At 28.4% G+C, this 17,402-nt stretch overlaps 2 protein-coding genes across 2 annotated transcripts in view; one reads left to right on the top strand and one right to left on the bottom strand.

The window, feature by feature from the left end:
• Positions 1-17,402, top strand: part of LOC117169543 (agrin-like) — an 818,564-nt gene that overhangs the window by 112,779 nt on the left and 688,383 nt on the right. The window lies entirely within an intron of this gene.
• Positions 12,968-17,402, bottom strand: part of LOC117169544 (aminopeptidase Ey-like) — a 5,162-nt gene continuing 727 nt past the window's right edge. Inside the window, exons 3-11 of the mRNA XM_033355965.1 lie at positions 17,223-17,378; positions 16,675-17,143; positions 16,350-16,585; positions 14,576-14,934; positions 14,229-14,506; positions 13,934-14,121; positions 13,682-13,849; positions 13,419-13,571; positions 12,968-13,306 (exon numbers count right to left, since the gene is read on the bottom strand). Coding sequence (XP_033211856.1) covers positions 13,081-13,306; positions 13,419-13,571; positions 13,682-13,849; positions 13,934-14,121; positions 14,229-14,506; positions 14,576-14,934; positions 16,350-16,585; positions 16,675-17,143; positions 17,223-17,378 — 2,233 coding nt within the window. The 3' untranslated portion in view covers positions 12,968-13,080. The remainder of the gene's footprint in view (positions 13,307-13,418; positions 13,572-13,681; positions 13,850-13,933; positions 14,122-14,228; positions 14,507-14,575; positions 14,935-16,349; positions 16,586-16,674; positions 17,144-17,222; positions 17,379-17,402) is intronic.

The raw sequence follows: 17,402 nt of genomic DNA, 5'->3' as shown, positions 1-17,402 counted from the left end.
AACGAAACAAGTGTATCAAGGTAAAGTAATTGGCAACGTGCCCAGAGGTAGACCGCGGAAAGAATGGTTAGAATGTGTGAATGAGACCCTACTTAGAAGAGAAGGCAAATAGTTAATAAAAAGAGTGTCATAAAAGTGAATGACGCCTGAAACAAAGGCCTTGGCTATTATTGGACCCAAGTGGGGAACCTTACATAACGACTTCGTGAGGTTCTTCGCTTGGGGTGATTGCTAGAGAGATTGATCAGCAACCTGGGTCGGAGCAGTGTTGCGGAACGAACGTGTTATTTACTTAAATAGCACGAGAATTCTGGACCAATCTTAAAAATCTCTATCCCTTCCATACACTACTCCTTTCCCCTGACGAGTGACTCACGAATACCCCGAAAGGGAAATGGCTTAATGGTGTAATAATAATAATAATAATATTTTCACTTAATTCAAATATTGCAAATTTAAAGATGAAAGTTAATGCTTAAATTAGAGTATTAAAATGTACAACTTTACTATTCATTTGTATTTGTATTATTACTATTAAATAAATCTAATTTTTATATTATTTAGCCTAAAAAACATTACTAAAGACACTGACATGAATTTGACACTAAACCAATATGGAAAATTAAAGACAGAAAGTTTGTTGGCAAAGAAAAAAGGAACATAATTCTCATTTAAAGCATAATTCATCAGTTAAAAAATAATCATCATGTATAAAAAAAGAGATTAAGGAATATCAATATATTGTATAATTTGTTCTGTTAATTTTAAGATCAATTTGAGCTTTGAAAAAATTATATCATTATCATTTTTAGTTTTACAATATCAACAAAGTAATTGAGATGTTTAAAACTATGCAATCATTAAAAAAAAATCTACATACACACGATTTAAAAATTAATCTAAACCTTAGAATGATTTGCAAAATCAACAAAACTAGACCTATTATTAATTGCAGCGAATTTTGAAGAAGAAATCTAAGCCTACCTCAGGAAAAATGGTTCAGCTTAAAATGATTTATTTAACCAAATTTATTTCGATTTTTGTGTTTTATTGGTTTAATGTAGCTAAAAGCTACAATTAATGATAAAAAATGAAAAATAAATAAAAAAGATACATAATCCAATTTTCAACTAAAAACAATAGAATTAATTTTTTAACTATTAAGTTGCTAAATCGATACAATAAAAGCTTAATTAAAAAATAATATTAGCTTTCTAGAAAATGGAGAGGGATTTTTTTCACTTATGGAATTTTAACTTTGAGTTATTATTTCTGCAAACAAATAATTTTTTAAATGTATGCTAGTTTTTATCAAAAATCAGCCAGACATAGTTGAGAAGAATCTTGCAAGAAGTAAGATTAGCCATTGATAATAAAGCTCAAAATATATGGCTTTTTAACAGCCAGGGAAATACAAAAATTCAAGTAACTATTCTTAAATAACCAATTTCATTGTTGGATATTTTTTAAAGAAAGATTTAATAAATACTCTAAATTTGCATCATTAAAATATTAGAGATTGAAATGGGTAAAAATAGTTTCCTGATCAAATTAAGAATAATTTTCACTTATTAATTATTAAATATTATTGATTTACAGTTTAATTCTCATTGACGTTATGCAGTAAAACTCAGGATTTAATGATTTAATTATTTTAGTGAACCATTTGTCAAGAATTCAAAGAAAGTTAAAAAAGTCCATTATAATTTTCATCCACTAAAACTTCAGCAAATTTCCCCACTGAAAAATCTGCAAATAACAACTAGTATTTCAATCAATTTTTACTGCTTGTAATCTTAAAAATGAGTCATTCATTCAAATTTTTGATCAAACAATGATGGGAAATTAAGAATTTAAAAAAATTTTTAATTTCGTATCATGTAGATTATAATTAAGAGAAATCACAGAAATTTTGGAATTGTTCATTATTTATTTGAGAATAAAAAATGAGCATTGTTAATATTGTTTGATAAAATTGAGGAAAAAAATTCTCATACTTAAACGTAATTAATTCTGGAACAGAATTGAAAGCGAACTTTAGAAAAAAAATTCAGCTTAAAACTGATTATTCAATAATAGTTATTCAGTCTTATGTATTTTTTTGCGTACCTTTTACTTAAAGTGGCAATTCCTATTGAAATGTAATGCTATAGGGTTCATTTTATTTTTGAAAGAATTTTAGTACCTTTTTATTAAAAAATTTTAATTAAGGAATTGTGCAATTTTTATTTTGTATAAACAATGTTTTTGTGAAATGAAATTTTCTGAATAAAAGCGTACCAAAGAGATTTATAGAGAATTTTTTATGGAATAAAATGAGCTCTAAAACATTTCTATTGAATAAAGTATTGCAACTTTTACCTAACGAGAGACCAATAAAATAAATCTTTTAAAAAACTATTATTAAATAAACAATTTTCAAATAAATTATTGTGTTTCTAAGGAAATCAATAAATCACTATTGAGATTGCTGAGATACGAGATTATTTCTTCTATTAATTTTTGTAAATATTGAATTATCTTGCATTAATTTGATAAAACATGTATTATTCAAATATTATTTCACTAAAATCCACTCCTGTAAAAGATAAGCTAAAACGATTAGATTTTAGAGCTTCTGTTCTCCATGGCTATAATAAGAGCTATTACAGATTCCATGGAATGTACAGTGCATAATATTCTGCTGGCAGTGATCTGTCCGGTCCGAGCGATACGCTGAAATGGTAGGGAGTTGGTACCAGATCCTCTATGTAAATGAGCAAGAGCAATTAACCACGAGAAGGCGAAGCTGAAAGAAGAAGAGTCCGTGTCCGACAAGACTTGAGAAGAGGCCAGACGTCGCGGTGATTTTTCGGTGGATTAAAGCCTGATTTACATTTGCGGGTCGCCAAAAACGACTCATTAAAAAAGGATTTTTCGGTTCTGTTCGCATTTAAGCGACACGGCTGCCAAACAAAGCAGCGGGTTTCTATTCAATATATGTCCCTCATTATATGAATTAAATCGATGACGATCTACCATCTAATGGACCCTCTACATCACTCCTGAATAGTTCATCCAATTCTATCTCATTACGAATCCCACAGTTAAATTTGTGTTTATACTTTTTTTTTAGAGCGAAATTTTAATCTCTCGGTGAAATGTGATCCTCTTTTTTTTCGCATCGAAAAGGTTTGCCAAAAGTGCCAACCCTAGATTTTTGAATGAGATTTTTGACATTTTAACTTAAAATATCATAAATCTCATTCAAACTATTTTTTAATGATGATAAATTCCTTGAAGGCCGATGCAGTCAATCCCGGGATATCTTTCTGATTATTAACTTCAGATTAAAATGATCCACTGTTGGGGATCCAAAATTAATTTTCCTTCATTCATGTCTGTGGAGTGACAGTTGTTATTATTTTTTTTTATCGCAGGTTTGCTATAAGGGACGTGATATTTATAAAATTAGGAATATTTTAGAAAATTTGGAATCTCAGGAAAAGGGATACATTAAGTTTTCCTATATTGGGCTATACATCACAATGGAGTTGCAAATTCATTTTTTTCTTTCTAAACGTGTTTCTCAATATTAATGACTCTCACTTCTGAAAGACATAAAATTTTCTATAGCTAAAAGGAAATGTTTTAGAAAACGTTGAATTTTCAACAAAATACATAAATATTTGAAACACAGTTAATTTATCCCTTAAAAAAGATTAATTTTCAAGCAGGCCGTTTAATTTTGAACCGAAAAAAGGTTAAGTTTTTACAAATTAATTGTAGTTTTAACTGAGAAACATCAATATTCTACCATTTAATTGTATTTTCAACAAAAAAGCATGCGCTTTTAACCACAAATGACAAAGTTAAATTTTCAGTTCAGAAATTAATTTTCTACGAAAAAGAAAACGAAGTTTCAACCAAACAACATGAATTTTGAACTAAAAAAAGAAATAGTTAATTTTTCAGTTAAAAATTAATTCCTGATTAAAAAGATAAATTTTCAACAGAACAGTAAAATTTTCAACCAAAGAAATGAACTTTCAACTTAAATGATAAATCTTTAACTAAAACAGTAGCAAATTATTAGTAAATATTATTGAAAAGTATTACAATTTGTAGGCCAAAAAAAAATTATTTTTAGCTACAGAAAAACGAATTTTCAACGAAAGAGTTAAATTTTCAACCATATCGTGTTTTTAAACAAAGCTAATAATTTTCAAATACGACAATGAACCGTCCATTAAAAGAAAAAGAATTCTCAGCAAAGAAGTTTAAATTTTAACAAAGTATTTAAATTTTCAACCAAAAAAAATGGAATGATTTCAGCCACATTGGTGACTCTTCAAACAAAAAACATTCATTTTGAACCGAATATTTGTATTGTCAACCAAAAATTTTCAATTTAACTAGAAAAAATTGTGTTTTCAACCAAAAAATGCCAATGTTCAACGACAAATAGAATAGTTCAATGAACAGTTGAAAAATGAATTATTTACTCAAGAAAATGAACTTTTAATAAATTATTTAAATTTTAAACAAAAAAACGAATTTTTAATTAAAATCATGAAGGTTCAAGTAAAATATTAGTTAAACAGTAGTTAATATTATTTATTAGCAAATTAATTTTTAGGTAAAAAATACTTTTCAGCAAAGTAGTTCAATTTATAACCGAAGAAATTATTTTTTGAATAAGATGATAATTCATTACCCAAAAAATGTATTTCTAGCAAAAAAGTTGAACTACCATCAAAGTAGCTAAATTTTTAATCAGAGTCGATGGACCTCAAACAAAAAATGTTATATGGATCTTTCAACCAAAAAACATATCAATTTGAACTAAAAAATGCTAATTTACAATAAAAAATAGAATATGGTAACTTTCAGTTTAAAAGAGTAATGTTTGTCCAAAAAAAAAGGAATCTTTAAAAATTCTTTGCCAAAAAATGAATTTTCGGAAAAATGGTTACATTTTTAATCAAAGAGATTAATTTTGAAGTAAAGTGATAAATTTCAATACAAAAAAAATATTTTCAACCTAAAAGTTTGATTTTCTACCAAAATAGTAGAATTTTTAAACCAAAAAGACAATTTTTAAACGAAAAAAAAAATGATTTTTAAACGAGCCATTTGATTTTTGAATTAAATACATACATATTTCATCACATAATTACATTTTCAATATAAAAAAAAATGAATCTTAATCATAAATAGAATAGTACACTGTTTAGCTAATGTGATGAAATTTGTAGTATTTGTTGAATTTTTAATTAAAAAATTCAAATTTTTAACAAACTAGTTAAATTTTTCACCAAAAAATATTATATAAAACAGTTCAATTTTCAAATCATTAACATAATGTAAGAAAGTTAATTTGCAAGCCAAAAAGAGGAATTTTTAACTAAGAAAATAAACTATTTCTTTCTAACTATCCATTGCTGAAAATTTTAAGATGAGAGTTATTACGTTGGTAGTGATGCTAACAATTAGTTTCTTTATTCGCCATTATTCTTTTTCATATCTTGATCAAATTTCTTGCAATTGTGTTGAATATTGTGCAAAACATTGCTGTTGAAATTTTGGGAACAGATTTTTTCCATTTAGTAAATGTCTCGGAAAGTTCGGGTATCAGAGTGTATGTCGATTGTCCTGACTTGGGTGTGACATGTAAGAATTGATACTTGAAATTTAGTACTGATAAAAATGTATGAAGTTTCATCTCAAGTAAAATTTGGCTTCCTTTTGAAATGAGATTCGAAAAGGATTCTTTGTGAGGGTTCCTTTTTAGTTCGTTGCTATCCGAATAGATGGCGATATAAAACTATATGCAGTCCGTGAAAATTAGCAACACAACCTTAAAAATGGTCACAACTCATGTTAATTATATTCCATTTCAAGAAATACTATTTTGGGTTCCCTTTTCAACAAAAGGTGTTGTTTTTTGTTGCAGCTTCTTTAAAACCGAAAATCGGTACTGATAGAAACCCCAGTTTTTTCTGTGATAGAATCATTCTGATGCATAATTTGCTGACCAAATATAAAATTCGAAATCAGTATAAGAGCTTTTCACATGACCTTTGATCCGATTTCAGAATCACATCGATCAACTGGCATTTAATGAGGAAATAAATATCTATGAAAATGTAAAAACACCATGGGAAAGCTATAAATCTTGCGCTTGACGTAAGCGTAAATATTGTAAAGCTGATGACGGACTCGTGCGTAATTAAGATCTGAACTGTCTGAAGTTGAGCCTGGCAGCTTCCTCTTCTTCCTGTTGGCCTTTTGCGCCAGAGGATCCCTGCAGATCTTGGTGAACACACGCGTTCTTCTCCGCATTATCTCCTTATTTTCAAGAAGTATTTCTTCAATGTGTGTGCTTCTGTGTACACGGCATACTTCTCGCTTCTTACGGCCATTACACGCTTGTTGAACGCAAAGGGGCAACTGCTAACGCGAATGCGGATGCGCTTGCAGCGGGAAGATCAATCATATATCGCGGGGAGAGAAATATAATAATATGGCTCTCGTATCCGCTTCGAATTGATTTCGCAATCTTATATTCATCTTAACCTACTTGGACCGGATGTATTTTTTAAACTGTCTTGAAATGCCTAATAATTCAGATTATATTTTATTATAGGTACTTAGCAAACACAGATAAATTATTTAAGGTAGTTTCTGCCACTTTTTTACCCCTCTTAACTCCATTTACGTCACTTTCCTAAATATTACCACCCGAGATAACTGAAATACCTAAATAATTAGACGCTATCCAGATGAAAATCAAATACACTAAACTCCAGAGTTAGTGCCGGTTTTGGGGCAAATGGTGGACCTATATCAGGGGATTCCCAACTATTTTGTCTCTTTTCCGGGGTTTATTGTAAATTAAAACAAACTATGGAAACTGCAACAAAGGAATTATAAATTCCTGGAAAATTGAAAGACAGAAAATCTGTCTCGTTTGATAAAAAGTATTCTGAAATACGTATTTAAAAATTGTTTAAAATAATAGTAGATAATATGAAAACGGTCAGTCTTCTCCAATTCAAGCGATTTGACCGCTGTTCGAAATCTTAAAAAACAAAAAAAACCTTTTGGATAAATAACAATTAATATTGTAGAAATATTATATTTTAAGTTTCATATTTAACTGTAATCGTAGCCAAATACTTGAAAAAAATTATAAATAGCAGAGTCAAAAATTCTGCTAATCACCAGTCAGTTGTTTAAGCTCCTGAGTGGTCGCCAGTCCAGTATCGCCGATTAATGAATAATCCCCATGTCAATTAAATGTAAAAATAAAGTGTAAAATTCAATTTGAATCATTGTTCCATAAATAAAGAATAATTTTTAATGCGGGAATACATCTTATTATGTGTGAACCATTTTCTTTTTGTGTTTACGAAAATTCAAGGCCTGCTTCATTTGTTATAGCTTAAAAATATTGATAGTTACTAAGCCTTAAATATATTAAATCGATATTGAATCTAGGTACCATGATCGATTCATTATAAAATGCTTTAATTTTCTAAAATTTTAAGTCAAAATATATTGCATTTTCAGCATAATAGTTAAATTTAAAATAAATCTACTAAAAGAGATGAATTTAAAAAAATTAGTCTAGCTTTCAAGCTAATTAAAAAAATTCGAATGTTTTAGAAAACAATTAACTTCTGAACCCCTAAAAAATAATTTCCAACAGCTAAAGGCAATTTTCAATGAAATAGTGGAATTTTCAAGAAAAGTTCCATTTTTAATCAAATAATCACATTTACAACCAAATAATTGAACTTTCAAGTAAAACAGTCTAATTTTCAACAGATTTTTTGAATTTTTAAGCAAATTGTAGAATTTCTTACCTACCAGCATGAATTTTCTAACTATCTAGTTAAATTTACAAGAAATTTTTAACCAAAAAGTTAATTTTCTGTTAAGAAAGATCAATTTTTCTTCAAATAGTTGAATTTCTGACCAAGAAGCTGACTTTTTGAAAAATAGTTAAATTTTTAACCAAATCAATGAATTTTCAAAAAACGATCGAATAAGAAAAACAATTACCTTTAACTAAAAAACATTGCAAATAGTGATCAAAAGTTAATTTTTCAAGGCGAAAGGACGAATTTTTTAGAAGACAGATGAATTTCAAAATCTAGAAGTTAAATTTTGAACAGAAAAGTCTATTTTTTTACCAAGAAAGACGAATAAAAAATAATAATCTAAATTTTCGAACAAAAAAAAAACAAATTTTTGATTCAAAAAGAAAAATGACAACAAAACACTTGCCTTAAAAATAATACAAATTTTAGATAGTGGTCTGTGCTTTGTCTAATTAATTGTTCAACAAATTCTAAACAAACAAGACCGGTTAAACAGCCAATCAATAATCTAATAAAGTTAGCTGAAAAAACTTGAATAAATAAACGATTCGAAAAAATTATCAGCACAAAAATAATTGCCTGTAGTGCGGAAGTGATTAAATATTTTACGATCGCGAACGCAATCCATTCCACACTTCAGGCAATTAATTCCTTAACTGATTTTTGATTATTTTCTCTGTTTTAGCTGAATTGATTTAATTAACATTGGCTGATTCAACCGTTTTTCTATGTTTGAAATTTTGTAACGATTGTTTCATTAACGTGTGCAAAGGTTTGTTGAGTTTAAACCAAATAAACAAATTTTTAACCAAATTGTTAAATTTGAACCAGAAGAGATAAAATCTGAACCAAAGATATGATATTAAAATTTTTACGTAAAAAATTAGCACTTAATACAAAAAAGTTAGATTTTCCTATAGAATTCTATTAATTTCTTAAAAAAGAGGAATTGTTCTCTCTGATCAACCTTAACAAAACGATTGCATTTATACCAAAAAAATGATCTTATTTATGATCCAAAAATGAAAGTATCTCTTTTGTAAGAATACCAAAACATCTTATTTAAAAAATTTTAAACCGCAATAAAGCCAGTCAGGACACGATCTCCAGCAGAAGATGCAAACCTTGGACTGCTAAGACAGTGCCGCAAGTCATAAGGTCGTAATTCGTAAGATTTATCCCCTAATAAATTTTTTTAATGAGCATTAGTCATCAGCTTTACAAATAATCTTATGAGTTAATCCGCCTTGTAGTTTCTTCTTTAATTTGAAAATTGAGCATTTCTGAGTTGGCCCTTGAATTGTATTCACTACTCTAAGAGAAATGTTTATTACATGAGTACAGAATTGCATGAGGGGTGTTTCCTTACTACAAATTGTGGCTCTCCGTTGCGGTAACAGAGATCTTTTACGGATCATTTAAACGCTTATGCTGTTTTGATACAGGAAAAAATTACAAGAGAGCTCAATTTTACCCTCTTTGCCCTTTTCGAACATTCTCTTTTTAACGCAAAAAATGTTAGAATGTTCCAAATTAAACTTTTTCTAAAAATAAAAGATCATATATTTTCGCTCAGCTAAGAATCAAACTATAGAACTTGCGATTGCCGGTTTGGTACTTTCCCATTAAGCCACTAGAGAAATCAAAAAAAGAATCCTTGTTTAGAAATACACGCATTATTATGCCCGGTATTACAAGTTAATTTTTTCAAGGAATCTGTATTATCATCAGAGATTCACAGAATTTCTTAAAAGCTTCACAGGCTAGATATAGCTATTAATTAAAAATTCGACCGGAAATCGGAAGTTCTGTGGTTCAATCCTCAGTGGAGCGAAAGGAGAAAATCTTTTTTTATAAATAGTTTAATTTGAAATTTATTTATTTCATAGCTCGATCCAGTATGTAAAGAGGTTTAAAAATTCTATTTTTCTCTGATAATAACACAGATATCTTTTAAGATTTTACATGTAACACCTGGAATAATAATAAATAATAATAAGTAATAAACATCTTATGATATAGGCAATGCATACATTTTCATTTAAATTTGGGACATATCATATTTTGTTTTGAAATCAAATGTGAAAAAGTAAACAATCCTGAAATATTATTTGAGGTTACTGCCACTACTTTTACTAAGAATCTTCTCTTTTCAAATTCCAGCAGGGAAAGTTTACTTAATTCAAGAACTTAAAGAATGATTTAAATATTTTTTTTACCTTAGTATCTCCTTATGAAATTGCAGTACACCTGCCCCTTTCCACCCCATTCTCCCTCTTTCCAAATATATCTTTTTGATACACGTAAAACCTTTTTATTAAAGTTAGCACTACTACTACTATTACTACTGCAACAAAATTTTATTTGAAAATAATGAAGAATTTCAACATTTGTTTAGCTTACTCCTTCTTAAATGGCAGCACACCTTTCCCTTTACACCCACTTTTCTACCTCTCCAAGTGTATAATTTTAAGGTACAAAATTGATTGAATTGTGTTTATTATTCTCAGAAGAAATATTTAATGTCTATCAAAAATTTCATATTTCATCTTGAGCTTATGACTGTCATGTGTATGGAAATTTACATGGTGGCAACCTGATCATACATAAGTGGCCTTATAACGAAGTTACTGGACCGCCTATGTTACCATGTAAGGCACAGATACCACCTCTAAACCCCTCTTTTGCACTAAGTAAATCGAGACTGCCTACTGCAATTGCATGCCTCTACAACCTTCACTTAAGCTTCCATTTGTATCTGATCTGTCGCGGATATAGAAACATCAGAAAAAATGCTTTGTAATTATAAGTATACAACACGCTACTGTTTATATCATTTAAATTTATATCCAATAATATTTCTGTAATAATTACTTCAGTTAAAATTCTGATGAAATTTATAAACTACCTCTTAATTTTGTTGTAATTATGAAAGTATAGTTCTTTTTACTAGGCGCTTAAAAGCATTTAGAAGTACTTTTGTCGAGATTGAAATTATCAGAATTACTCAAGTAATACTTAAAATAATGAAACGATACTTCAAACTCTTTCCTTTATTTCTCCTCTTTAGAAAATATTTTCCCATTTTCATATATTCGAGAAACTTACCCTTTTTATAGTTTTTTCGCTTACATTCGAACTAATTTCGTATAACACAATAAGATAAGCATTCTTGGGTACTAGTTCTACTCCTTAGGTAAAATTCCATTGTTTTGTTAAAGATGCAACTATTTTGTTAATAAGTTATCTTTCTTAGACCAATATTCAAATGGATTGTAAAAAAATATGACTTTTATGCTTAAAAATTCAAGCATTTGGTTCAAAATGCAACTGTTTCTTTAGATAGAAAATTCGTCTTTTTCAACTGAAAATTCAAGTTTTTAAGGCCATGTGACGAGTGGGTTATGTGACTAGATTCATACCGTATAGCCACTTTTTTTATTTCCCAACTCATATTTAAACGAAGCGCCACATAGAGTTGAAAATTTGGAACAGTAAACAAGGAGCAGTAAGAATGGTGGTTCTGGTTCTAAATTTGCATAATTATGAAAAAAGTTTTTTGTAGTAAATAATTTTTTTTGCTTTTTTCTTAAATATTAAATTTAAGGACTAGACCCGCCTTCCTTAGTGCTTCTTATTTATTATCCTAAATTTTTAACTCGCTATGGCGCTTCCTGTGAAAATAAGTTGGGAAATAAAAAAAGTGACTGTAAGGTATGAATCTAATCACGTGACCCACTTGTCACATGTCCTTAAGTAGAATAATCATGTTTATTTGTTCAAGATGAGCTTCTTTCGTTAAAAATTCAACTGAATTAAAAAAATTGCATCTTTCTGGCTTAACATTTTTTCAAGTCCTGTTATTATTCTTAATGTTTTTTGTTGGTTGAAAGGTCTACTATTATATATATTTTTTAATTTAATTATTATGTTGTAAATTTAACGATTGTGCTAATAAGTCATTTTTTGGGTCGATTATTCAACTATTAGCTACAAAATTTGCATCCTTGGCTTGAAAATTCATCCATTTAAAAGTTCGACTATTTGGTTGAAAATTCATGCCAAATATTAAATACTTTTGTTGAATATTTGTTTATTTGAATATTTTGTTGAATATTTGATTTATATACATGGCAGGGAAATATTTTATTGAAGTTTCCTCAATTTTGCTTTAAAGTTCAATTATTCTTTAAAACATTCAGTGGTCTTGGTTCAAAATTAACATTTTAGCTAATAAACTCAATTATTTTCTCGTAAATTCATAGTAGAAAATCTTTCGTGGTTCAAATTCAACTGTTTTGTTAAAAATGTACTGCTTTTTGTTTAATTTAATATAAAAATCTTTTTTGTTAAAAATATCAAAACATTTGTCATTGGGAATTCATCTTTTTTTGTTGAAAATTTAACTAACTAATTGAAAGTGGAACTACTTTGATTAAAGATCATATTTTCGTTCCTAAATTTATGTCGTTGTTTAAACACTCAAATTTTTTTTAAATTAATTTTTTTAACTGAAAAATTCAGCTATTCCATTTTATGATAAAAATTGATCTGTTTCAGCAGATAATTAAACAATTCGGTTAAAAATTCGCATGGATTTTGTAGAAAGTTCGTCAATCTTGATTTAAAATAAACTTTTTAAAAAGAACTTAAACTTTTCTGGTTAAAATAATTCAACTAACTTCGAAAAATTTCTTCTTTTTAGGTTGAAAATACAAGCACTTTGTTTGAAACGAGTATCTTTTGTTTAAAGTTCAAATATTTAGTTAAAAATGCATTTTTCTTGGGAGACAAATAACTTTCTTCTTGAAAACTCAACTCTTTTGGTGAAAATACATCTTTTCAGCAGAAAATCTTATTTCGTTGAAAATTAAACTATTTTGTTAAAAATTCCACATATTTCGTCTTGAAATCTCAAAAATTTAAAGAGTTTCATATTGAGTTTAATATTATGTCTACATTTATTTTAATTGAATGAATTTTCCCCCATTTTCATAAAATATCACGAAATTTTCCTCGTTTTTATGTAATTTTGAAGTATTTTTTAGAGAAAATATTATGTTTTACTTGAAAAACCTAATAGCCCATATATCTACAGACTATAATTTTTAGAATTTTGTTAAAACTGCTGTTTTGTAGAAGAAATTATTCAAACCAAAATAAAACTAGAATGTCTTATGCTCATAAATATTTATACGAAGAAGCTATAATGTTATCGTGTTCTTATCCAGCTGATAATCTTATGTGAATTCCTTTGGTACCAGCTCATTTCATATTTCGCCAATTCCAGTTTTGTGCGTAATGAAGGCATGATTCGTTCGAAATCAATATAATGTGTTAGTATCAACTGTTTAAATTTATCAATCAGATTTTGTGTTGATAAAAACTGAGACGCATCCGATAAAATACTTGAGACTTGTCCATAATCACCTCTATTTCTAAAATTAGAAAGTGTTTCATTTATTTTTCATTGTCATCTTAATATCTTTTATCCTCGTTGAAATATATTTATTAGTATTTTTTGAAGTTATTAATTAATTATATACTCACAAAGTTACTATATCTCTATGATATTTATCTACAAAGTCGAGAACGAAATTGGCTCCGAATAAACTGCACGATGATACAGATTTAAAAACATCACTGAGATCACGTTTATGGGTTCTGTGTTCATCAAAATGATTTGAGGTAAAGCGAAGATATCTGGAAAATTGCAAATGATTTTTTTTCCAATTATAGTATAATATTTCCGAACATAGTTTGAAAATGTTTATAATTAAGAAAAAGAGCTTTTCAAATATTAAATGACTCACTGTTCTAATATCTTCGGATCCTGGCTACATGCTAAAGCATTTATAATTTCGACTTGTTCCGAAACTACACTCGTGTGCAGATATTGATTCCACAAAAAATCCCAATCATCCTGAGTACCATATTTTATTGCCGTGGAATAAATGACACTCTTCAAATTCTTTGGAACCCTGAAGAAAAAAATATGATAAAAAATGATCAGGTAATCAAAATAACAATCAAGAGCGTTGAAGTCTACTTTCTGTGACACTTACCGCCTGTTGACGCCATTTTTCCAATTACTAAAATATTTCAAAGATTTTGAAATACAATCCTGAAGTCCCAGGCTGCAAGATAGTGAATTCAATTCGCGACGCAATAAAACTGTCAGTCTATCATCGCTGGGTCTATCAACAAAACCTAATTGCTGATGTATGTTTTTTATAAGCATCAAAACATGTTTCTGGAATGAATAAAAGAAAAGAACGATTAAATTAGAGATTTATCACTAAGAACCCATATGAATGATAAATTAATAGGCATATAGTTTCAATAATAAACTTTACTAACGGAAAAGACACTAAATCCTTCTTGTCCAGAAAATCTTCGGATAAGATAATCAAGATTGGTGAAAGCTGTCTTGAATGGCAAAAAACTTGTTTCATTTTTCAAGTACTGAAGTCCTTCCAAAGCGATACTATAATCCAGTAAATTTGCTCTCGCAAGATTAAGCAAATCATCAATAATAGTTGCCCTATTTATCACATGAATCTTTTTAACACTTGCACTATTTAAAGTACTGATTATTCTTAACCATGAATCTGTATCGTAATTGACACGGTAGAAACCTTGAATGTGGAAAGATAAAATTTAATCCACTTTTATTCAATGTGAAAATTTATTAAAATTTTTCCCACCTGCTGCTTGGATATTAAATATTATCCAATCAGATGTATTTCTTTTTACTCTGATAACCTCATCACCATTAATCCATTTATCAGTAGTTGTAATAGAAAAATCAGGATTTGATTTTGAAGCCCAGGTAATAGGAATCCACCATTTTTGTTCAACTGATGAATCCAAATTTAGTTTTCTCAAGAAAAATTTTTGTTGTCTCAATTTGATCTGATCACCATTCACAGTTACTGAAAGTACTGGATATCCAGACTTTTTAGTCCAAGTGTTCATTATAGCGTCCACAGAGGCATCAAGTCTCGAATTAATTTTAATCTGGATCCTTGAAAATAAATCCTCTGGTTTTCCAGTACTGTATTTTCTATCAAAAATAAAATAATTATATCATTGATCACAATTATTTTCAGGGCTTTTTCCCTAGACAATTTTTCATTTTCACTGATGAGTAGTATTCAAATAATAAAAAATAACAAAAAAATAACAAAAAAAATAACAAAAAATCTCTTACAAACCAAATAAAACCGGTTCAAACTAAAACATCAACATTTTTAATTAGTTTAAACTAAAAAAATATGACTTTTTTACCATAAAGGATACATTTTAAATCCAAAAGGACAAATTTTAAACAAAAATGTTGAATTTTTGGTAAAGAAGATTAATTTTTAATAAAATACTTCAATTTTCAACCAGATAGTGGAATTTTGAATAGAAAAATATTTTCCAAGAAAGAAAATGAAGTTTTAAGAAAATACTTTAATTTTTAAGCTAAAAAATCAAACATTCTTGAAAGTAATTGTTTTAATAAATTTTTATCCAAATAGTTCAATTTTTAAAACAAAAAATAATTTTTAACTAAAATTTGGCATTTACAATCAAATATTTGAAATGTAAAGCAAAAGGGACAGTCGAATTTTCAAAAAAAGTTAAATTCTCATGCAAAGAGAACCAAAACCTAACTACATACTGTAATGTTAACTTTTAACATTCAATCAGAAAGGATACATTTTCAATAAAATAAGTAAAGTTTCAACCAAAGAGACGAATTCCCAACTAAAGTAATGAATCTTCAACTGGAATAGATGTATTTTCAGCTAAGATTATAAATTTCCAAACAAAAAATTATTTTTTAACTACAACTTTTTAAGAAACAGAAAAATGCTTGTAAAACATAAATTTTTTAACCAAAAAGACTCATTACCAAAAAAATTATTTTTAACCAAGAAAGAGTTCCGCTTAACTTTCAAGACAAGACTTTGAATTTGGAACAGAAAGTTCATTTTAAATGAAGGTAATGGACTTTCCAGCCCAAATAGATGATTTTTCAACATAATAGTTAAATTTTCAAACAAAAGCGATAACTTACAATATTTATTAAATTTTTCACTAATTAATGAAGTTTTTAACTAGAAATATTATATTAGAATATTATATAAGGATAATCGCAAAACTTAATTTTTCAAAATTCCCCAATTTTTTCTTAGCTAATTTTGTATTTTTTCTGACCATTAGCATTTAATTACCACGATCCTAATTTTGTGCGATTTTTAACATAGAATATTTGATAAATAAAATAACACAGTTTTAAATCGAAATTTGAAAATTGAAAATTATTATCCTCAGCGGCTTTTTAAAGTGCATTTTACAAAAATTCCCTACTTTCCTTGACTTTCCATTAAAAAAAAATTCCACTGACTTTTCCCTGATATTCAGGTTTTACCTGCTCTACAAAAACCCTGTTATATGTAGATACTTCATCACAATTATAGTTTTACTTACCTTCCATTCAAATACGATTCCTGGACAGATTTGAAAATATCAGATCCAAATGATAATTCCATCATTCGAAGTATACTGGCCCCTTTGTCATAAGAAATGCCGTCTGCCATATTAACAATATCTGATTGGTTATAAACAAATCTAGAAAGTGGTTCTGAAGAAGGTAGCGAATCGATCAAAAAAGCATTTTGCTGTATTAGCACAAATTGCTGGTCCATTCCCCATGTTGGTTCGATCTAAAATAAAAAATTTCATTTTGATTCGCGCCTTAACGAGTTTCAGATCCAAACTTAAATTCAAATTAAAAATTCGCGATCAAACATACTTGATAAATTGTTTTGAATTGATAATATTGGGCAAAACCTTCACTAAGCCAAAGGAATCCCCACCAATCAGGCGTGACTAGATTTCCAAACCACATGTGTGTGCATTCGTGAGATACAATTACAGCCACAGATTGTTGAATAACATCTGATGATTCCTCCTGATCATACAAAAGTGCTGATTCTCTATAAGTGATCAAGCCCCAATTTTCCATTCCACCAAAATGAGATTTTGGTAAAGCGACCATGTCCAATTTTTGGATCTGATATTTTTGTCCAAATGTGAATTCCAAAAATTCCAAACTTTTAGCGGCAATACTAAGAGCATATTTTGCTTGACTGATAGCATCTTCTCTTGTCCAAACTTTAATATTCCCACTGCCTAACGGTTTTAGTTCAGATATGATAAAAGCGACCAAATAGGTTGACATCTTTACGCTTTCTTCAAAAATGTCGTTCGCAAAAGATCCTCTGAATGTGGAAGTATATTGGAAATAAGTTTATTTATAATAATATTAACAATAATAGAAAGCAGTTTGACAAAACATACATGGATGCAGTACCAATTAAAGGCATGTTGCTTAATGTTGTGTATTCTTTTGGTCTTTGTATCCGTATTTTAAAAATTGCTTTGAAAGCAGGTTCATCAAAACAAGGAAAAGCATGTCTGGCATAAACTGCTTGGAACTGTGTTGCAGCAATTTTTCTGAAATTAAAATTTTCAGCTATA

The sequence above is a fragment of the Belonocnema kinseyi genome, chromosome 3 (genome assembly GCF_010883055.1).
Source record: "Belonocnema kinseyi isolate 2016_QV_RU_SX_M_011 chromosome 3, B_treatae_v1, whole genome shotgun sequence".
In the NCBI taxonomy this organism is placed as follows: Eukaryota; Metazoa; Arthropoda; class Insecta; order Hymenoptera; family Cynipidae; genus Belonocnema; species Belonocnema kinseyi.
The sequence above is the reverse complement of the archived record's forward strand: the minus strand, read 5'-3'. Positions and strand labels throughout refer to the sequence as shown.